The 23,333-nt window shown below is 37.2% G+C and overlaps 1 protein-coding gene across 1 annotated transcript in view; it reads left to right on the top strand.

The window, feature by feature from the left end:
* Window positions 1–90: 90 nt before the first annotated feature.
* KCNH8 (potassium channel, voltage gated eag related subfamily H, member 8) overlaps window positions 91–23,333 on the top strand; it is a 246,613-nt gene continuing 223,370 nt past the window's right edge. The window contains exon 1 of the mRNA XM_004692289.2: window positions 91–401. Coding sequence (XP_004692346.1) covers window positions 326–401 — 76 coding nt within the window. The 5' untranslated portion in view covers window positions 91–325. The remainder of the gene's footprint in view (window positions 402–23,333) is intronic.

Below are 23,333 nucleotides of genomic sequence, written 5' to 3'. Positions count from 1 at the left end.
GGAGGTCTCCGCCGCCCGCCGGAGACGGTGGGGGGGTTCCGGCAGCTGGTGGAGGTGAGGAGGCGGGAGAGGGAGCCTGCGCCCGGCAGCGCCTGGAGGTGCGGGGCGGGCTCGGAGAGCGCTCGCGGGGCTGCTCTCGCCCGAGCGGCGGCGGCTGGCAGTCGCTCCCTCTTTCCGTCCGCCCCCTTCCCTGGAGCGGCCCCGTCGCCACGCCAGGCCCCCTCGCCTGCCGTCGTCACGCTCCCGTTCTCCCTTTTTGGCACTTTCCTGTCGAGCCATCCTTCTGGACAAACTTTGATGGAGAATTTCACACCACGCTGGAAAAATGCCGGTTATGAAAGGATTACTGGCGCCCCAGAACACCTTCCTGGACACCATCGCCACCCGTTTTGACGGAACACGTAAGTCTTGCACTTCGACGAGTTGCATGGCATTTTTTGGAGAATGATTTGTCTCGTAAATTACTTTTGCTCCCGCCTTCCTTTCTGCACCAGCGGAGTGAAATTCTTTCTGTTCTCGCCAAAAAGAAAATTTCCCACCTCTCACGGGGGTGTGTAGTATTATCACATTGAATGGATGTAGTTGACCCCTTGACTTACTAGGTTTGTCAGGGCTGGAAAACAGCCTGAAGAAGACCGGCGCCTGTGTTCACTACAGGACCTGCGTTTTGGTACCTCTTTAAGGAATTGGTGATAATTTTATGAGGTAAAAGTGGGAATTGTCCATATTGGTGCCTTGCCACCTCATCCTTCTAGAGTGTTAAGGCCCCCTTAAAACAGAGTTTGGAATGGTTTTCCTCCTTGGAGTTTCATTGCCTGAGGTCTCTCCAATAGGCATGACTTCCTAGCTGAGTTAAAGAACATAAAACCCGGATTGGCAAGTATAAGCTTTCTTTAGGATTCTGAGTGTCGTGAGATGGTCAGAATTATGGTTCCTGCTCTTAAGCTAGTATAGCATACCTCTCCGTTCTGAAATTAGCCTAATAACCAGAGAAGAGATTTTGGAGAAAGACGACCTGGGCATAATAAAGCCGGAACTGGTCGCAAGACAAAGTTTAGATATTTTCTTAGGGCGGATGTTATCGGACGTGTAGCTTGCTTAAGCTACAGGTTAAAAACAAAGATAGACTGCTGTTTGAATGCTTGAAGGCTGTTCAGAATCGTCTGCAAACAGTTGTTCTCTTTCAGGACCACGGTCAGATCCCTGTTCCTTCCAAGGCTTCTCAAGCTCTTCATGGAAGCCCATAGAACTTCCCAGTAGGCTTGCATCCTGTAAGGAGGAGTCTGTACTCAACCCCAACCTAAGCTGTTGGTTTCACTATGGATAGGTCCACACCTTTCTTACCTTATGTTGATTTGTGTGTTGTCGGTTACACAGACTCGCAGAAACTCATTTATCCTAAAGCTTTTCCAGTGTTTGGAATACCATTTCTTTATTGTGACTATATTCCTTGGTTGCTGATAAGGAAAGGCACATCTAATTCTATTTCCACTCCAGTAGTCTAGATACATCCTGTTATTATGTAGGGAAGTAAGTCCTGGACTACTGCTCTTCAGGAATAGTTGGGAAAGTTTTCATGAGAGAGAAATGAAGCATTTACTTGATTTTGTTCAATTTTTATTTTTGACATCCAATTTAATCATGGTAGATACTGTGGATATTCGGTCACTTAGACTTTTATTTATCTTCAGCTTTGGCTATCTCTGTCCCTTTTAAAAAACATATTTCACTTGTCAAGCAGTATGAGTAAGTGTGATGCTAATATTTATTTGTCTTCCTTAGGTAATAACAAGAAAAGATGTTGTTATAAAACTTCAAGTCCCGGCCATCACCATTACCTCCACCACCTAACTAAACACCACACACAGTCACACTGCTGTCTTTAACCATGCTTGATTGTAGATACTTCTGCCTAATTATGTGAGAAACTCCTCGGTTTTAATATATTTAACCCAAAAGGTTTCAAGCATTGATCCCAAATGCACCCATTGAAAATGAGGTAATTGGTAAATGGTAGTGGCTTATCTCATTGTCATTTGACATTGAATGAAGTGCACTGTTTAGTGTATCATCCCAGCACAGCCATAGAAATGACCGCAGTGATATATTTAGATATCAATTATTAATGAGAGGGTCTCTGGACCTTCAGTGGGTTGATCCCTTAACACTCTTTCTCTTATTATAACATGTTAAGCTGAGGGCATGCAGAGAAAGATGGGTGTATAGGTAGACCACACTTTTTCTATTTTAACTGCATATTAATAAAATAGAAAATTAGGTATTTCAGAACCTCATTTGGAAAGACCATCATCACATACCAACATTTAGCATTAAAAACAAAACAGAACAGAACAACAACAAAAGGCCCTAATACTGTTGGAGGCCAGGCTTGGTCTGTGTTCCACCAGGTCTGGAGGATTTCCAGAAGGAAATTTGTATAGACTCAGTGTGAAAATTAATGCAACAGATTTCAAGGCAATGAGCAAACATAAAGGTTTACTTTAACAAAATTATGCTAACACCGCTTCTAGGTGAAAGAGAATCATCACATCTTCTCATTTGGTTTTTGTTTGACTTGTGGGATGACTTGAACAATTGGAAACTTCAAAAACACTTTAAACAAATTGTAGCCACAAATTTTGCTTTACCTAGAGTCCTGAGGCTACCATTTTCCCTGCTGATAATTGACTTTACCTTATCATACCATCTTTTCTTTCTTGATACAATTATCAAGTATAATTACTATACCAGAAATGCTTTTCCTGTAATTGTCATTTTTTCATGACTTTTTATAATAGTCATTCATTTTTCGTACCACAGCCACTTCAGTGCTAGTTCCATCTCCAGCCCCATATAAATTGGTTTCAGAGTTTTACATTTGTAAAATTTCCACCCACCCAAATGAAAATGATATGAGAATATTAATAAAATTATATTCAAATGCAGTACTTTTACTTGGTACATTTATTTCCACCTTAATTTGTTAAGTATATTATATCATCAAAGTTTTTCTTATTTTATTTTGGACAATTCTGATGAAGAAATAAGAGTAAACAATGTGGCCAACCACAATGTTAATTTAACTACTAGGCAGTGTTATTAGTGCCTTATAGATTTAATATTATAATGGAAAAAATAAAGCTTAAATTTCTCCCAGGAAAATATAGATTATGGTAAAAAACCTACAAGATAACCTTATTTATCAGTTGAAATTATTGTAGGATGACATAAAAGAAGTTAATAATATGTTTTTATATTACCTGGTGATACTTCATTGTTTTACATGCTAGGATTTCCCCCCATTTATTATTACAGAAATGAGCTTTTATCAGAAATGGAAGACCATTGTGGATAATTGCAACTGTTTTTTCTCATATATAGTATAATTTTTAAAAAAACGATTGGAAAGTATAAATCTTTCTATCAAAGATTACTTATATATATTCTAGAAATATGTTTTCATGTTTTGTGTTTAATTGAAATGTAATGAAAAACTAACAACCTTGTGGGGGAAAAGTAATTCAAGTGAATATTTTTGACTTATTACATGTAGTCACACCTCACATGAAACACTAAAACACAAACACACACACACACACACACACACACAAACACACACACCTAGCATCACAAGTTTCTTATAGCTCTTTTTTTACATAGTATTTTTAAAAATCTTTTGGGTAGACTTTTGCTTTAAGTTCATGAATATTAATGTGGATAAACTGAAAGTATAGTAAGAGAACACATAAGTACATATTTTTAAACTATTAAAAAAAATTTCAGTGCAAATACTTGCCACAGGCTGCCATTCAAGAAAAGCACATTTTGGGAGATATAAAACTTTCAGAGACGTGTGAGTTTCAAACACAATGGTGCATTAACCTACATATCCCATGTTAAAATTTTAACAGAAAATTTCTTCCCCTTTGTAGTTATTGAAACAAGATTTAAACTTCAAAGGAATAATCCAGTGGACTCTAGCAAGGAAACTGACAACCAGAGTAATCAGAATAAAGATGCTTTAGACACTACTCATACTTGCAAATAATTTATGCACTGCTATTAGCCTCTTAGCCAAAATGGTCCAAGGAAATTTGTTAAAATCTGAATTACTTCCTTTACAGAGGCTATGCTCAGTTTTTTTTCATGTTTATGATTTCATGAAAGTACATAGATCTCTTAACATAAGGAGCTTAGAGCACAGAGTCATTATATATCCTATGCTGTAAGATGAGGGGAGAAAAGGGTGGGGTGATGAGATCTTCGTATATCATTCCTCGGGTGAATATCATCAGACACATTTAGCCAATAATGAAGAATGTCATATGGGTTCCTTTCCTATGGGCCTGTCTATAAACATTCACGACATGAAAACATTCAGGGAAAAATCTAGCCTACCCTCTCCCTACTAATACAAGTTTATAAAGATTACTTTTAATTTTCATTTTAGCTGAAATGAAATTTTTAATTCTCATTTTAGCTTTTACTCTTAATCTTTATGCTTGGGAAGATAGACCCTGTATTAGTTTTCTTACCTAGGGAACTGCCACAGGAAAATACCATGAACATTTTGTATGGGCCAGATGTACAGGCTGAGTCCTGTGTTCAGGCTTTCTTAAGATTACAGGCGAGGTTTCATTTGGGGCTTTGGTCTCAGCTGAGGCTCCTGGCCATGGACTTCTGGCAGGATTTTTTTTCCTTGTCGTTTTTTGTTCTAGGTCTCTGTAGTCTTGCTGTCAACCATAGAGGGTGCCCTTGGGTTCTTACTGTGCAGCCTTTTCCACTAGGTTGTCTTACAATTTAACAGTTTCTTAAGACTAGCAGGTATATCTTTCTTTCTTTTTTTTTTAATTTATTTATTTATTCATACAGAACTGGGGTACAGGCCAGAGATGCGGAGGGTGAGAGGATTCACCAGAGACAGAGTGGGGAGCAGAACAGGTAGATGGACGAAGTACACTGCTGAGGGGAGCAGCGTGCGGGTCAGGAGAGGTCTGCCACGCCATGTGGATCTCCTCCGGGGCAGGCGGGAATCAAACTCATGTGGAAGTGGCTTAAGCTTCTTAGTGCAGTGCTTTAACCCGCTGCGCCACCAGGGAGGGCCAGGTATGTCTTTCTTTTAAGAACCCGCCTAACATAGTCAGCCCATCCAATATAATCTTCCTTTTCATGCACTCGAAGTCAACTTCTTATGGATCATAATCACATCTATAAAATGCCTTCTAAAATAATTTATTCCATCGGTGTCCAAGGGGAAGGAATTTAATGGGGTGTGTACACAGAAGCTGGGAATTTTGAGGACCCACTTAAAAATCTACAGTTGTGGTCCTCCCTGGTGGTGCAACTTACTGTAAGGATGCAGCCCTGCAAGTGAGCCACAGCCACTTCAGTGCTAGTTCCATCTCCAGCCCCAGAGGTGATCCACATAAGTGTGGCAGACCTCTCCTGACCCGCCCACTGCTCCCCTCAGCAGTGTATTTTGTTGACCAGCCTATTCTGCTCTCCACTCTGTCTCTGGTGAATCCTCTCACCACCCATGCATCTCTGCCTGTACCCCAGGTCTGTATGCATAAATGAATGAATAAATCTCTTAAAAATATCTACAGTTGTGTTTCCCTTTCTGTGCTTTCAGGCGGAGCCTGGTGTGCTTGAAGTAGGTCTATATCTCTAAGTACGTGTAAACTCTGCTACATATCCACATACGTCTCTGCAACATAAGGTCTAACTCACTGGAAGGAGGGCATTCCTTCTCGTTGGTGAGGGCATCTAAGTGAACCTTAGCCCAGGGGGTTTCTAGTCAGCTGTGCTGTTATATTCTTTATTCTGTGATGTAGAGTTTACGTGGGAGATAATGGAATATTTTCAGTGCACAAATCCCAATCTCTTGACAGGGTGGCCTCTCTTTCCAGATGAGGGTTGTCTGTGGATTCTGTTGGTCTCTGGACAGGTGTCTCAGTCTATGCTGCATGGGGAATTAGTGCAAGAATGTGGCATCTGCAAAGCACCATGCCAAGCCAGGTCCTGGCACTCTAAGGTGACTGGGAAGATTACACCTTATTATTAATTAACTCTCCTAACCAGGCCTGTTTCTGGGCCAACTACGTGGGCTGTTTAGAAACACTGTTTTCCCCTCTTTCTCCTGCCTCTAGCCATGTTTCAGATTTTAAAACTCTCCACTGTGCATTCTCACACTGAGGTCTGTTGCCTGTGTCAAACTGAATAATGTTCTTTATTTAAACTTTATTGCAGTTTTACTGAACTATAGAGACAAAGGGCTGGGGAAGAGTGAATCCTTTATTTGCATCCTTTTAACTTTGTAGTTGAATTATTTACTGTACTTTAACACAGGGGTTCCCATAACTTCCCTGCAATTAACTAAATGTTCGATGTACAAGAATTGGATTTAGGTCTCTTCCGGAAATGCAATTTTTGATGAGCTAGATACACATATAAGTAAAAAAATATTGTATAGTCTTAAAAGTATCAGATAATTTTGTTTTGATATCAATATAGAGAGGAAAATGTACAACTGACATTGAAGTTTGCCCACAATATATTTTTTCTAGGCTCTGGCATTTGATAATTACCTTTAGACCAAAGATCACAGTACGTGTCCCCTTCTGGCAGGAGAAGTAGGCCGAAGGCCCCAAGTTACCAGTTTGGGGGTTATCCTGGATCCAAAGTACTTATGGGAGGGAGCCAGTCTCTCTGAAAAATATTCATTCATTCATTCTCTCAACCATTCAATCATTTATTGAACAATATTTAATCAACTCTGGCAATACATGAATATATGACTGTATATACTAGGCTCTTCGTGATAGATCAGGTTTTGTCCTTCTCTCAGAGGGAGATAAATGTATGTACAAATTACCATGATAAAGCTGGAAGTAGATAAATATGTAGGAGGTAGAAACATGGAATATCTTTTTTCAAGATATATTCATTATATCACCCTTCATTTTTTGTACAATGTATGGTTTCCCATGAAATTCCCACCACCAGTACACCGCTGCACCATCCTCACAGTCCCTTGTGCTCTTTCCACCCCTGTTCTGGTCCTTCTCCCTCTTCCTCCCCTCCAGAAGAGACATGGAAGAAGCTCTTGGAAGTAAAAGACCCAGGTATTGAAAAGACAAATACAGTGCTTTCTGTGCCCGGGCTAATGAACTCTTGGCCTTCCCCAATTTCACAGGGGAAATGTCAAATTTGAAACCTATGAAGTTTCTTCTTTCTACTCATCTAATATTGCTTTAACACTTGGGCAAGTTCCCATAGAAAGCAGTGGAATGCATGGATTGTTCACTTCCTTACACATGTCTGCTTTGCTCAGGGAACTAACTTCTCTTAGGAAAGGAGAAGATTGATTTCTGACCACACAGCTGAGTGTTGTTGTCCTCCTGGACTGCTCACCCCATATGGTACTATAGAATTATGCCTGTGGAGAAGAAAAAGAGTTGAGGGTGTGCTAAAATCCAGTCCCTGTGAAGTCGATTGGAGGAATGCCATCAGCCAAAGGTACAGAATTGCAAGTACTGCAGAGATAGTAGGTTCACCCTGGCAATACACATTTGCTGACATAGTCTAAATACTAACTTTTAAAATGCATTTTGGTTTAACAAAGCCTACAAAGCAAAAAGATGAGACTTTAACTTTACCTACAGCATAGTTCATATTTAGCAATTGGAGCAAATGAATAGCTTTCTCAGTAACTTTGAATAGTCAAATATAGTGCTTGGTTTATAACTTGCTTGGAAGATATATTTTGCTTTCCTTTGTAGATGTTAATGTGACTGTTATCTCCCTTAAACCCTTCAAAATTCATATGTCCCCAAATGAACTAATAATCTTTTCTAGCCTGTGAAACCTATTTGTTTTTCTGTGTTTTCTGGCCCCATTATTGGCATTACCTCCCACCCATTTCTCCATTCTAGAAATCTGAGTCTGCCTTGCCTACCCACACAATTAATTGGTTAAGTCATGGAGATTTTACTTGAGAAATGCCCTCATTTGGCTCCTCGTCTCCTTCTTCATTGCTCCTGCTTTAGTTTGGAGCCTGTTTCTTCTCCGCATGAATGCAACTTATCCCATTTGCTCTGTCTTCAGGTGATGTTATCAACAAAGTGGCTTTGATTAAAAGCAATGTGATCAGGCCCTCCCTGGTGGCTTAACAAGCTGGGGGCACAGCACTGCAAGTTAGCTGCAGCCACTTCAGTGCGAGTTCAGTCCCTTGCCCCAGAGGTGACCCACATGACAGGGAGACCTGACCTGACCATGCTTTTCCCCTCAGCAGTATACTTCATCAGTCTGCCAGTTCTGCTCCCCACTCTGTCTCTTCTCACCACCTCTGACCTGTACCCCAGTTCTGTATGCATAAATAAATAAATCTTTTAAAAAAATGCGATCATTTAACCACAGACCCCTCACCATTGAAGCTGTCCCTGGCTATTTCTTGGAGGTTGTCCAAAGTCCTTAGATTCATCTAGTTCTAAGATGACTCAGCAATCTTTTCCAACCACAGCCTCCCAGGTTGCAGACTCACACACCCTAAATCCTGTCATCCATCCACCCTCTAGGATGTGCTTTCAGTGAGGCTCCAAGTAGAGTCAGATGACATCTCTTGGCTCCTGAGTTACCTTGGCTGGCCATCTGATCAGCTCTCCATGTACTTTATATACTTCCATCTTTCTGCACTCAGTGATCAGCTCCTTGAAGCCCTGACTGTCCTTATAAATTTTTGCTTCCCGCTTGCTTAGTCTTAAGCTTGGAACCAAGTGTTTGATCAGTGTTTCTTTGGGTAAAAGAATTTCGAATTCCTGGAAGACCTGAAGTCTTCAGTGGTGACTGGTCTTTCTTCTATTCAGTATGATGTGATTAAATTTAGTTTTGAAACATAGTTCTAAACTGGTTTCCAGTTCTTCCTTTTCACATGATTCAAGTGCTAATTTCTCTTATTAAACTCAGATCATCTGGGCTCTCATGGCAGGGTGGGCATGTCTATATACCCACTATGGACCATGCTTTATCTCTTCCTCACACCACCAGCAGCCCAGCCAAGGAAAGCCAGCTTGCCTTTTTGTTACGACTGCAAAACGAAAGCTCAGAATTACTCTACATTATCACACTAGCCTGTGATTTTTCTACTATCTCACACTGTATGTTTTTTATAGTCATATAAACACTGGGACAATCTGTGGTATCATTTCAAGTTTCTAACTTTTGCATAAAAAGGATTTCTGCTTTAAAGTTTTCAGTCATTACTAGTTCATAAGCTGTTTCTCTTTTGATATATTATGCTTTAAGTACGTGTCATTTAAAGAATATTTTTAAATTGGTATTTAAGACTTATATCTGGAACTACTAAATGCATTTACTGTGCAAAGCAGTTTTGCTCATCAAAGAAAATCTTCATCCATTTTTTAAAAAATAAATCCATTTTCTTTGAGATTTTGGAACTTAGAATTGACTGTCTTTAGAACTTTCTTGTGATCTTTTTATTATTATTTTATTATTGTCAAGCTAATCTCTCTATGAAAGTACCTAATTCTTACAGCTTTTATAGTGATGTCATTTTGGATTTTTACCATGTTAGTGTTTTACAGAGGAAATTATTTTACTTATCTTGAGCTTGCTTTTACTGGGGGAAATACATTCTCCAGTGTTAGGTTCTGTTGTCATCTTTTAACAGAAATCATTTACTTTTTCTCTGTAATGAACTTAAAGGAAGAAATAAGGATACCTGTCTCTCCAACTCTCAAATCGAATCTAAAGCTCTTATTTTTTTTTTCTTCAGTTGTTCTTCTGCTCTATTAAATCTTTAGGACAGACTTCCTTATTGTACTTGTCAGTCCAAATGAGTTTCTGATTCTCGTTATTGAACTCAAGGAAACCAAGCCCATAATACCTATCAGTCTTTCCGTGTTTTATTTGATTTACTAGGAAAAAAAAAAAGGATGCACAAAAGAAGTCCCAATGTTATCAAAATGTATGTCAAATGTCCAGTTAGACAAGAAATAGACTGTCCTCAAATGTGGTGTTCTGGCTTTTCCTTTAGTGGAGAAATAATGTAAAGATAAAACTGAGCACACTTTTAACCTTAACGCCTGAATCTATTTTTTGTATTTTGATTCTAGGAGTGGTAGAAAAGAATGGAGTTTTTACATTGTATCTTGGATTACGCTACCTTTCAGTCATCTAAAAATGAGCTTGCTATTCTCTTCCAGCACGTGTGTAGTTTCAAGTTTTAGGACAGGGAATTAATAATCATCAGTAATTATTTGTCTGTCTGTACAGTGCTTCATATCATATAATGTAGTTTTGGTTCAAAGAACCAAAAGTTATGTAAATATTTCAAAGCTGTAGTAATAGCTAATTGCGTAGACCATTTTAGTATATTCATTTTTTTATTACTTCATTTGAACTAGTAGATAAGAAGTGACTTATAATTTTTAATGTCCTTTTTTTTTTACTATAAGTGACTAAGCATTAATATATTTAAGGTCTATTTGAACTTCCTTTTCTGGGCACTATTTGTCCCTATTCATTGCCCTTTATTAATTGGATTGTTGGCATTCTCATTTTGATATGTATATGAGCTCTTAGTGAGAAAATGAATATTGGTTATGCGAATTATATATATTTTCCCAATTTTGGTTGGGAAATTTTTATATCAACAAATTCATCAATTTTCCTTTTATGATTTCTGTGTTTTATGTTATACTTAGGTGTGTTCTACCTTGAAATTATTTTTAAATACATTGTATGTGTTCTATTTTTCATTTTGTTTTTAAAATTTTTCCTTCATTAGTAAGTTCTATAATTTCATCTGTAGAGTATAATGTAGTGATTAAAATTTATTCTATCTTCCTGACATATGCATTATTTTATGTAGGCTGTTTCAGAATGTCAGGTTTACTATACTTTCTGTTTTTTGACTTTCTATCCTATTGCATTCATATATTTTTTCATTATATATTAGTATCAAAGTTTTCATTATAAGAGTTTTATGATCTGTTATGGGTCTTATTTCACTAGTTTTTCTCTTGGCCAACCATACAGAATAGGCATGTCATATGAGCTTATGAATCAGATTAACTAGCTGAGAAAATTGTGATGTTATATTCAGCTCCGTAATCTATAGGAAAAATAAAATATTTATGATGTTGAAAATTCATCAATAAGCAGAATTTGTTATATAGCATATCCAGAAATTGGCTATGTTTTTCTATCATTTATATCTTTTTAGAGATTTCCCAATAAAGCTCTTGTACTTTGCTTGTTTATTTTATCCCTAGTAATTTCAATTTGTACTTGCTAGTTTAATTATTTTCTTCTACTTTTTTGCTTTTCTCATTTAATTACATTGGTTTATTTGAAGACTATTTATTCCTAGGTGCTATGAGTTGTTTTCAGTAACTTTGTGACTTTTACTTTTCGACAAACCCTATTGACAGATTTCATAATAATGGACTATTCTTGAATTCATTGAATAAAAGTTACTTGGCCATGTTGTTAAATTTTACTGAAAAAATGTTTTATTTAAAATTTTTACATGGCTACAGCTCTCTTCAACCTATAATGGAACTCAATCCCCATAAATACATCATAACTTGAAAACATTAAATTAATACTTTATAAACAGTGGAAGTGTCCAAAAGTAATTAGTGTACCCTACATGGGTTTCATATTTTCTTTTCATTTTGATTGAAAACATTTAATCAAAGTAGTTGATGAACAGAGAACCCAAAAACTTCATTTATGTGGGTAAAACCTATTGTAAACAACACTTAAAGTCAGGGAAAAATAGAAATATGTCACTGGATAAGTAAGGAAAAAAATTAAGCAGATAGCACTAAGTATTATTAGATTTAATTTGAAATTCTTTGAATTATTTGATGAAGCTTTCATTTTCAGTTGTCTAAATTTATGTGTATTAGTGAAACTGAATGCAAATTAAAAAGTATGGTTTTGCAGCCTGTATCTGGTAAAACATTAAAAAGAATCATGGAGCCACTTTTGATAATTTTTTATATTATAAAAATATTTGTTGAATGTAATTACTCTGACAAAATGAAAGGCAAAATGAAAAGACCTATGAATTATTTTCATTGAAATTTTTATACTTTTACAATATAATCTAAAGTATTTTCAACCAAGCAAAATTTGGGACCTGGGGAATAGAATTGTTAGTTTCCTCCACTTAGGAAAAGTTTTTTGTGCCTAAAAGGCATTTGGTAACTACAGAAAGTATTTCTTCAATTAAAAATTTTAAACTCTATGATGAAGAGTTCATTGAAGATGTCTGCAATTTCAAATTTACCAACCATAAAATGTACCACTGGGAAAATTACGAGCAATTTTATGAAACAAAAATAATGATACCATCTAAGAAAAAGAGCCTGTTTGTTTTTTGTTTTTTTTTTTTTTTTTTTCAAGTAATACTCTAAGCTCGGTATGAGACAGATAGGGCTAAGTATATGACTTAAATATGTGAAAATATACTGAAGGTAATTTTGTGCTTAGGTTATTATTTTGGTATTCTAAGTATGTAAGTATTATTTTACATAAATTGTCTTCTTTCAAAATGGTTTAAAAAGAACATTTATAAGTTCATTAATGTAATATTGCCACTCAAAGTAAGTACTTTAAAAATTACTTTATTCTGGGCCTTCCCTGGTGGCGCAGCGGGTTGAAGCATTGCACTAAGAGGCTGAAGCCACTTCCGCATGAGTTCGATCCCCACCCGCCCCGGAGGTGACCACATGGCGTGGCAGACCTCTCCTGGCCCGCCCGCTGCTCCCCTCAGCAGTGTGCTTCGTCGATCTGCCTGTTCTGCTCCCCGCTCTGTCTCTGGTGAAGCCTCACACCCTCCGCATCTCTGGCCTGTACCCCAGTTCTGTACAAATAAATAAATCTTTAAAAAAAAAATTACTTTATTCTTTAGTACTGGCTTTTACTGTTAAAAGTGCTCCCGAAGCCACCATATGTCACACTAACCTCCCAAGAAGTTTTTCATGGTTCTTGGAAACAGCAGGGTCTTGGTCTGCCTCAGGTCACCAAGAACAAACTTCCCTAGGTTACACTTTGTATGTCATTTACTTTTAACTTTATCTTCTCAAATTGATGAAATTGGGGAACATTATATCCCAGTGTCTACATTTACCCTTCTCTGTCTCTCAGTCTCTTAAAGAGCAACCTTTTCTGATCTATTAAGAGTTGTAATGACCCGAATGATTGCGTGAATGAGACTTGAGAAACAAGTAAAAATAACAATGAAGATATTGAAATGAGTAATAGGAAATTATTTTAACAGTAAAATCATATTATAGTCAATATTGATTTTGGGGCAGGAGTACAGATTTGCTATATTATTTATTTGCCATATTATTTGTCTGCTGATGATTATGGCTCAGATGTTTGGGAGTTCACAGGACCCAGGTTGGAGTTATCCAGGTTGCTCTGAGATCTTGGTTTTAGACTTGCTCAAATATACATGGATTTGTACAAAGTCTGCTCCTGTGTGGACTTGGCCACAGAAGCTTAAGTGGGGTCATTTCTACCCCATATGTTGCTTGTCATGCTGCCCTGACCATGATCCTTAAGTGATGAAAGAGATGCAGAAAAGCCAGCCCAGTGACACAAACAATTCTCAAGCTTTTGCTATATTCATTTATGCCTCATTTGTTCAACTAGATCACACAAATAAATATAGATATGAGAATATGTCCTTCCCTAAGTGAGTAGGTACAGAAAGTTATAGGGCCAAGGAAAGTTGGAGTTGATAACAAAATGTATCCCACTTTCCTTACTAATGTTATCTTTGGTTGAGAGGAAACCCATGTTTCATAAATAAAAGGTTAGTTCTTAAGAAGAAAAGAGCAGCTGTGTTTCTTTGTAAAATAACAACGTGGTATTTTGACATGACATCTTAATTCCTTACCTGCCTTTTACATTTGACAGAGCATGGAAAAATCTACTAGAGTTTTTGATTTACAAAAAGAAAATTCTGAATTAGCCAGGCTACATCTACATTAGAACAATTCTAATATAAGATGAATATCACAAAACAGAAAATCTATGCTCCTTGTGAAATCTATTAAAATGCTACAAAAAGGCCCTCCCTGGTGGTGCAGCGGGTTAAAGCACAGCACTGAGAAGCTAAAGCCATTTCCACATAAGTTCGATTCCCGCCTGCCCCAAAGGTGACCATATGGTGTGGCAGATCTCTCCTGACCCGCCCGCTGCTCCCCTCAGCAGTGTACTTCGTAGATCTGCCTGTTCTGCTCACCACTCTGTCTCTGGTGAAGCCTCTCGTCACCCCTGAGCCTCTGGCCTGTACCACAGTTCTGTATGAACAAATAAATCTTAAAAAAAAAAAATGCTACCAAAAAAAAAGTATTCTTAGTGTTTTCCATCTTCAAACAACTAGCAACAACAAATGTTGGCGAGGATGTGGAGAAAAAGGAACTCTCCTGCATTGCTGGTGGGAATGCAAACTAGTACAACCACTATGGAAAACTGTTTGGAGGTTCCTCAAACTGCTAAACATGGAGCTTCCCTACGACCCAGCAATCCCACTCCTAGGTATCTACCCAAAAGACACAAAAACACTGATTGAAAAAGATACTTGTACCCCCATGTTTATTGCTGCTTTATTTACAATTGGAAAAACATGGAAGCAGCCCAAATGCCCAAAAGTAGATGACTGGATTAGAAAGATGTGGTATATATATACAATGGAATATTACTTAGCAACCAAAAAAAGAGAAACATGTCTTTTGCAGCAACTTGGATGGAGCTGGAAAAGATCATGCTTAGTGAGATAAGCCAGAAAGAGAAAGAAAAATACCAGATGGTGTCACTCATAGCAGGAGTATAATGGACCAGGCGAGAAAATAACAAAAATAATGAACAACCATATACCAGAGACATTTTGTGGGGGTGGAGTGGGGAATGGGATCAAGAACGGGGGGGTGGGGGAAGGGAGGGAAATGCACAGGACTATGGTGGTGGCACAGGGGTGATTTGGTGATGGGAAACCTGCGGGGATTACAATCGAGATGGAAAAAAAAAATGTGCAAAATGATGTAAAAATAAACTTTGTAATAAAAAAAATTGCACCTTCAAAAAAATGTACAAAATGATATAAAAATAAACTGTTATATTATGAAAAATATAAAAAAAAGTATTCTTAGTGTTTTCATATAATGGGAAGTTACATGTGTAAAAATCCCCTACGATGTTACATTATGTTTTGCACAGCCTGCCTACTTTTCTAAGACAGTTATCTAAAAGAGGATAGTGTGTGTCTTGCTCCTAAGAATTTCCTAGGACGGTTGGAATATCAAATGTGTTTTGAAGGATGAACTTGCAAGATACAGAAAATTGCCTGGCTCAGTGAAAGTTTTCATCAAATGAAGGACCTTTGTAGTTATAGTTATAGAACTAAGCTTGGTTAAATTATCTTGCTGGAATACTGTCAAACCATGGACTGCCACCCAAGAAAGGTGTTGGATTTCTCTGAAAGTCAAGTCAAGGATGGTAATGGTGCTGACATGTACTTATAAGCTCAATAGTGAACTAAAAAGCAGCAGGGACATTAGAATCCTTGACAGGAATTAAGGAATTAGGTCCTTAGGGGTCTTCTCACTGTTTCTGTAACAAAGTCATCTATAAGGTGAAAGTTTATGTAATACTTCCTAGTCTTGTATGTGTTCTGCACAGCCCAGTAAGGTGGATGGAGCAGAAATTTCATCCCATTCTCCTAATAAGGAAATGAATATTAACTGGTTTATAATTTCTGAGCGGATGAGTGACATAGACAGAAGTGGGACCAATTAGCTGAATTGTTAGTTCTGTTTTAAAATTATATCTCTTGCTTTTAGAAAGGGTTGTATGGAAGAATTGAAAAGATTTGTATAATAGAAACTCAAAGGCATTGAAGCTTTTGCTAATGTAGATGTAGCCTGGCTAATTCAGAATTTTCTATTTGTAAATCAAAAGCTCTAGTAGGTTTTTCCATGCTCCGTCAACAGAGAAGATTATGCACTGATTATTCTCAAACCTGGATTTGAGTCCTTTTTCTTCCTTGAAATAAAATATGCCTGAATTATTGTCTTAAGGACTTTTCACAAGTAAATATGCTCTTGTTAAATTGGAAGTTTTCAAGGCATGAGAGGTGCAAAATGGAGTGGAAATTCAATTACTACCCCAGAAAAAAAAATTGCTCTATTTAATCAATAAGAATAGAAAAATATTTATTGATTAAAAAGAGCAATTTTTTTCTTTTTTCCTAACTTGTTTGATAAGTATAGATTCCCATGCAGTTATTAGAAGTAACGCAGTTTTCCTTAATGGGAATGTCTTTTAAAATTACAGAAGAGCGCCCTCCGTGGTGGCACAGGAGTTTCATAGCATTACTGTGAAGCTGTCCTCAGCCACCACAGGATGAGTTTGATCCCTGGTCAGGGAGGTGACCAACATAGCTCAGCAGACCTCTCCTGACCTGCCTGCTGCTCTCCTCAGCAGTGTATTTCAGTCGATTCACCTGTTCTGCTCCCCATTCTGTCTCTGGTGAATCCTCTCATCCCTACCCAGCACCTCTGCTTTGTACCCCAGTTCTAGATGCATAAATAAATAAATCTTAATAAAAAACACAGTAGGATATACAACATCACAATCATGAAATTGATGCGGACATAACTGACCCACTTTGGGAAGTTTGGACCAGTTTTACATGGACTCATTTGTGTTTATGGGTGTGTTCCTTCCTATACAGTTTTATTACATGTGTAAATTTGTAAAATAAACACATTTGTGGCATATTACCCTTTCAGAGCCCCAGACTCCTTCCTCCTTCCTGCCTGGCAGCCACTAAACTATTTCCATTTCTTTAATTTTTGTTATTTCAAGAACATGAAAAAGAAAGATAATACAGTAAATGTGAAATTGACTTATTTTACTGAGCATGATATCCTTGAGATCCCTCCACATTATACTTCTGTTAATTGTTTATTGTTTTTTATTGCTAACTAGTATTCCATCCATTCATTGTTTAACTCCAGTTTTCTCTTTTTTAAACCATACGAGATGGCCTCTGAGAACTTGCAACTTTAAAGGACAAGGATGATTTGAAATGTCTGCATTAAAAAATGCCAAAACACCCCCAAATGCCTATAGACTTAGCAGCTGTAAACCTTAGAAAGACCTTATGCACTGCCTCGGTATTTGAGCAAACTCCAGTCATGTATCAGCTACTTTCAAATATGAAGGGTAAAGAGTAACAAATTTCACAAAAATGTTTAAAGAAGGTGCCTCATTAACAAGTTTTCTCAGGAAAAAAAAAAAAACCTGTGGAGATGCTGAATTCTCAGCTTTCAAATTAAAAAAAAAAATACAGTAATTATCAGTTCAAAGCCTTTATCTATTGAAGGGATTATTTTAGGGCTGATTTTAACCCATTCTGCAGCCCCTGGATCCTGATATGCACCTTACCTCCCTCCCCATCCTGCCCCCACTGCTCAACTCTGAGAGCATGTATTTTGCTCACCAACCTTTGGATGAGCTTTGCTTGAAAAGTGAGTTTTGTATCTGAATAGAAAATTTTAAAACACCAGAATTGTCACCTAAACATGATGTAATCATAACTTTCACTGAATAAGCCCCTTCCTCTGACTCACTGCTCTTCCCGCCCACTTTCACAGAGTCAGTCTTTTCTTCTACGTGGAGGAAATCTAGGTCATGTACTGGGACATTTTTGTTCAATTTTAGGTAATGAAATGATTTATCGGTTACTACATTTCTACTTAATCAAGGTCCTATGTAACAGTTTCTGCCTTCCTCCAACATGACAGCTTCTTCCCTCCCCATAGCAGGGGTGCAGTTAGAAGAATAAGAAATTTGGGGAATGTTGTGAAACTGATTGCACAGCCTTCTTTCCTAGACTTGCCGACGCTCATAGGTGAATGTTGAGCCTTCTTAAGTAAGTTTACCAGTTTACCTGTTGCTGTGACAGATTTTTATTTTAAAGATTTATTTATTTGTGCATACAGAACTGGGGTACAGGCCAGAGACTCAGGGATGGCGAAAGACTTCACCAGAGACAGAGTGGGGAGGAGAACAGGCAGGTCGACGAAGTACACTGCTGAGGGGAGCAGCGGGTGGGTCAGGAGAGGTCTGCCACGCCATGTGGTCGCCTCAGGGGCAGGCGGGAATCGAACTCATGAGGAAGTGGCTTTAAATTCTTAGTGCTGTGCTTTAACCCGCTGCGCCACCAAGGAGGACCTGTGACAGATATTTTTAAGTAAAGATGAAATTCTTGGCCACATAGTCTCTTTCGTATTCTTCCTTGTACTAACTTCCTCAGCCATTATTTATTTCTATAAATTATGTATATTTTCATGAGCCATGTGAATAATTTCTTTTTGGAATAAGTCATCCTATGAATACTCATAAGTTTTAATTTAAAATATCTGTTTGTTTTTTTTTCTGAGAAACTTCCTTTCTGGCTTAGAATTTAAATTAGGTCTCTTGAAAGAGACAGTTTAATATTTTGCTCCAGTTCATTGATTTCTGTGTTATCTGTTAATTTTTCAGTGATTCTGGAAAAACTATAATAATCCCTGTTTATGATATATTTTTCAAGTTGTTTTTGTTAAGGGTTGATGCAAGAGGTAGAGATAACTGGCTTTCCTTCCATTCTTTTGTTTGGTATTCAAGTAGACATGCAGTAGTTTGAATCTACAGATAAATGAGCTTATTAGGAGTCAGATGGCACAAATGACAGGTTGCTCCTCTGATTACTAAATTCAAGTAAATAATTTCATGCATGCCTTTAAATTAGTGTCTGTGATGTTTTATGATGTGAGCAAGGAAATGTGCTAAATGCTGCCCTTGCTAAGTGTACAGATTACATGACAAGTACTCCATTAACCTGGCCTGAGACATGGTTCTGAGTTGTCAATAAGTTTTGAAATCTAGAGTAATACTACTTTGTTGTGTTGATGTTGGTGAGCTGTTGCATATTCTCTCTGTCCACTCAGTTGTGAAGTTTCCTCATTCTGAAGTATACGTGAACTTGGAGGGGTTGTACATGGAGGTGACAATGGAATCATCTCATCTGAGTACAACAGTTGCCTTTCTTAGTCATGCTGGGAGGAAGTAGAAAAGGCTTCTGATCTTTGTAGATAGTTGCTGCCTATTAATGGGTTTCTAGAGCTTTCTTTACCTGCTATTTGTTACTTTAGATATTGGGAAAAATCCCTCCCTTGGTTGGTCAAGTAACAAAAGAGCAACATTATTGTAAGCCAGTGGTGCCTAGATTATTTTAACAAAAATTTGTATTTAGAATAACTCAGCAAAATAGGTAGGCCTTGTTCACACTTATCATGGTATTATATTGTCATTTGTGTATGCATCTCCCACACAGGATTATTTTCTCTTTGGTGTCAGTATTCTCTCTCTCTTTTTTTTATTATTGTCTCTCCAGTGTCTTGCCTAGTGCCAAAAACATGGCAGATAAAAGTTTTTAATCAGATAAGCTTGAAATATCACAAGTTGCCTATTTAGGAACTAGGGTTTCATAAAAATCCTCGATCACTTGTGTTTAAGAGGCATTGACCTCATCAAATGTCCCACTCACTGGCCTGTTAGTAAGCCTGTTAGTAAACATACTAAACATTTTTAATACATAAGTTATTTAATACAAACAACAACCTTTTCAGTATTCACCACATTTCCACTTTATAGAGAAAAGAAACTCAAGTTCAAAAACCTCAAGCAGTTTGTTCATATTGTAGATGAGCAAGTCACAGGAGGAGGTTCGGTCTCTGGTCATTTCACATCTCAACTGTTACGTGGCTGTAACAGAGGCGCCTGTCCTCCCTGTCCCAAATCTTCTTGATTGCATAATAAGTCTGTTTCTTAATTCCTCGAATATGATCTCATATATTTTACACTTGTTTGTCTCCTTGAATGTATGTATTGCTATATATTGAAAAAGGCAAATAATAAAAAATGATTGACTTAAGTTAACTGAGTAAATAAAGATCACATGTGTGATGTGTGAGTCGTGTGTGTGTGTGTGTGTAAACAATTACATATAAACTTTTCAGGTGTTTTTCACTCCTGGCTACCAAACCAGAATTGCCAAGTAAGCAATTGAAAACTGCAGAACGCAGGATCCGTCCCAGATTTGTTGAATGACGTCTTAAGAGGAACATTAAAAAATACAACTTTTTATTTATTGTTTTATGTGTATCTGGAGTGGAAAATCATGACTTAGTTCTGAGCTATTTGTTGCTAAGCAGTGGACCATCGATGGGAGTGGTGGGTGCTTTGAGCAATTTATGTCTGGTAGTTCCCCACTTTCACTCATTTCTTTTACTTACATTTTTATAAATGTTCATTGAGTATCTACGAGATGCCAGGATATGTGTTAGTATTTGTACCTGCCCCGTGTAGAAAACAGGACATAGTTCAGTTGAAGTGTTTTATATTTCTTTTTAATTGAAATTGTGAGGTAGATATAAAATGTCTACAGCATACTTAACTTCTCAAAAAAATATTTTTTTTTACTCAGTTTGTAAATGTTGCTTAGATGTGAGAAATTTAGAGAAAAAGGAGGAGAGAAAGGTACAAACCAAAAGGATATAAGAATCATGGCAGGAGAACACATTGGATCATCATTGTAAACTAATTACAGTTGTGTTTTTATGAGAAAATAAATGATAGGACACTTAAGGACAATTTTTATATATATTCACCTATGTGTGATTTGATTCTCTAAGAATATGTCTCTTTGCTCCCTGGGACCTACCTGACTACAAATTCTTGGCAACTGTGATTCTCAGGCTTGGCATTCAAAAGTTGCCATGGGTGACCTTCTACACTTTTGATCTGTTCTAGAACCTTCTACCTGTGTGTTACACTCACATTCCCTTTTAACTGCTCCCTGTCAATCTCTGCCATCACATCAGTATCTCCTCATTCTTCTCTTATGTTCTCTGTGTCTTAAAAAAAAATGAGGAAAAACATGAGGGGGCAGATAAATTGGCAGGTAAAGCTTCTTTATTGTTGTTGCTGTTCTCTCTGCTCTGGGCTCCAGTGTGTACATGAAATGGGGTTCCTCCCTTTGTTCAGTAGTATTTATTTAACATCAAACATCTGACCTTAGCTTTAGATCTTACCAGTAACTATATTTTAAGGATTTGCATTTTTTTCTATATATCTTCAGATACTTTTGAACAGAATGCCTTTTTAAGGTATAAATATGGTGGTTTCCTCAAAATACAGTGTTTAAAATGCCACCAAATGATTCTGCAAATCTTAAGAATTAAGTCAAAGAGTTTTTAGGCAGGTTCATAAATCTCAATAATTCTACTTTAGGGGAATGAAGATATATCTTAGGTGAGGTCAAGTAAGCTAGTGAATAGGCAAGGTTTTACTATGAAAGCTCAAATTTGGACTTGTTTCAAATTTTTAAGGTATATTGATTATTCGTTATGACCTCTGTCTTAAGAACTAAATTAAAACTGAATTTTCCTGTTTTAGTGACTCTATTTCTCCATTGTGTTGTACAATATGCTTCTTACTCAATTCACCTGACATCCACTATATGCTTTAGGATGTAAAGGACAGAAAAGTGTCCACTGTTGTCAAATAGATGATGTTTAGCATAGCAGTGTTATTTCCAAAACTCATCTGGAGATGTTATGAGAAAGAAATCTGTAATCTTTGTGTTATTTTGATTTCTAAATAGTCAAAGTCTTATACCTGTTTTCTTTAAGAAAAGGAAAATTGGGGGCCTCCCTGGTGGCGTAGGGTTAAATCTCAGTCCTATCACTGCTAAGGCCTGTGTTAGTTCCCTGAACAGAGAACTAACACATATGGCACAGTAGACCTCTCCTGACCTGCCTGCTGCTCCCCTCAGCAGTGCATTTCAGTTGATCTGCCTGTTTCGCTCCTCACCCTGTCTCTGGTGAATCCTCTTACCACCTATACCTCTGGCATACACCCTAGTTCTTCTATGCAGAAAAAAAAAAAAAAGTGGAAAATATTGCAAGAGAGTCAAAAGCAAGGGAGTCAGAAGGATTGTATCTTTTGACTTAAACACCAATAATTTAATGTTTTATTATCCAGAGAAGTTGAGCAACTAGTCAGAATTTGATATTTGGTTCTGTTTGCCCCCTTTTTAAGAATGACTACTCAGGCCTTATCCCTTGTGAAGTGTTCTAAAGAGTTTTAAAGGACATTATCACATTGAGATAACTGTTCTCTAAGCCCAGCTTGCATTGTGATAAGAGGTTGTTTAGTCTAATTATAATATTCTAGATATACCCTGTTCATATTTAGCCAAAAATACATGAACTTGAAGGAATAGTTGATCTGAAACATGTAATGGTTTTATTTTTCTAGTCACAGTTTTTTCTGTGCTAATTTCCTCCTTTCACATCGGTTCATTGTATGACCATGAATCTGGTGTACACTATGTGGCTCCAGGGAATTGCGCTACTATTTTATGGTCATAGTCTATGGTAATAATGCCAATTCCATGAGAATGGGAAGACTAATTTGTGCACATTCTGGTTTGTTTATTTTGGAAATGCTGTAATCTCACCTTTTTCATTTCTAAAATATAATTTGGTTTGCTGTCTTCAGTCTGTTGTTGGTCATACATCTATCAAATTAAATGTACAAGCTGAATGTGAACTGGTTCTATGAATACTTGCTATGAAATTTCCAAGGAGGAAAAAATTCTGTGAGCTATTTATATTTACATTTGAATTCCCAGTTCCCATACATACTCACATTAGACATTTTCCTCAACTAATGAATTTCCAGCAGCTGTGTGGGAGTTTAAGATCAATTTAGCTGCATTAGCTTGTTTAGAAATAAAGCTACCTAAAATGATAAAAATTCAAATTATAATGTCAGTACTTTCTCTGAACTTCTTTCCTATTTTTAGACATTCCTCAGAAAATGTATGCTGCTGAGTTTGAGGTAAAATATTAGCTCACCTCTCATCCTTTAATATTTCACTCTGGTTTCAATCTTAAGTAAATTTAAAACTTCTTTGGGTAAAGCCTGAAATTATCTTATTTCAACTTCTTATTTCTGGATAGTGAAAATGAAACTTAGAAAAGCAGTGGGATTTGTCCAGTGTCAGGTTAGTTGGTCAGAACCCAGGCTTCTTATCCTTTGTCCATTCTACAGGTAAGTAAATGAGATTGGAAAGAATTTTTGACATTGAGACTCTAAAAATGTCTTTTCTTCAAAGATATAATTCCATAGAATTTGACTTTTAAGGTAATAAACATCCTAACAGATAAGTTTTT

Source organism: Condylura cristata, unplaced genomic scaffold (genome assembly GCF_000260355.1).
Source record: "Condylura cristata isolate star-nosed mole 26May11 unplaced genomic scaffold, ConCri1.0 scaffold00033, whole genome shotgun sequence".
In the NCBI taxonomy this organism is placed as follows: Eukaryota; Metazoa; Chordata; class Mammalia; order Eulipotyphla; family Talpidae; genus Condylura; species Condylura cristata.
Note: the sequence above shows the minus strand (reverse complement) of the source record. Positions and strands in the feature narration are given on the sequence as shown.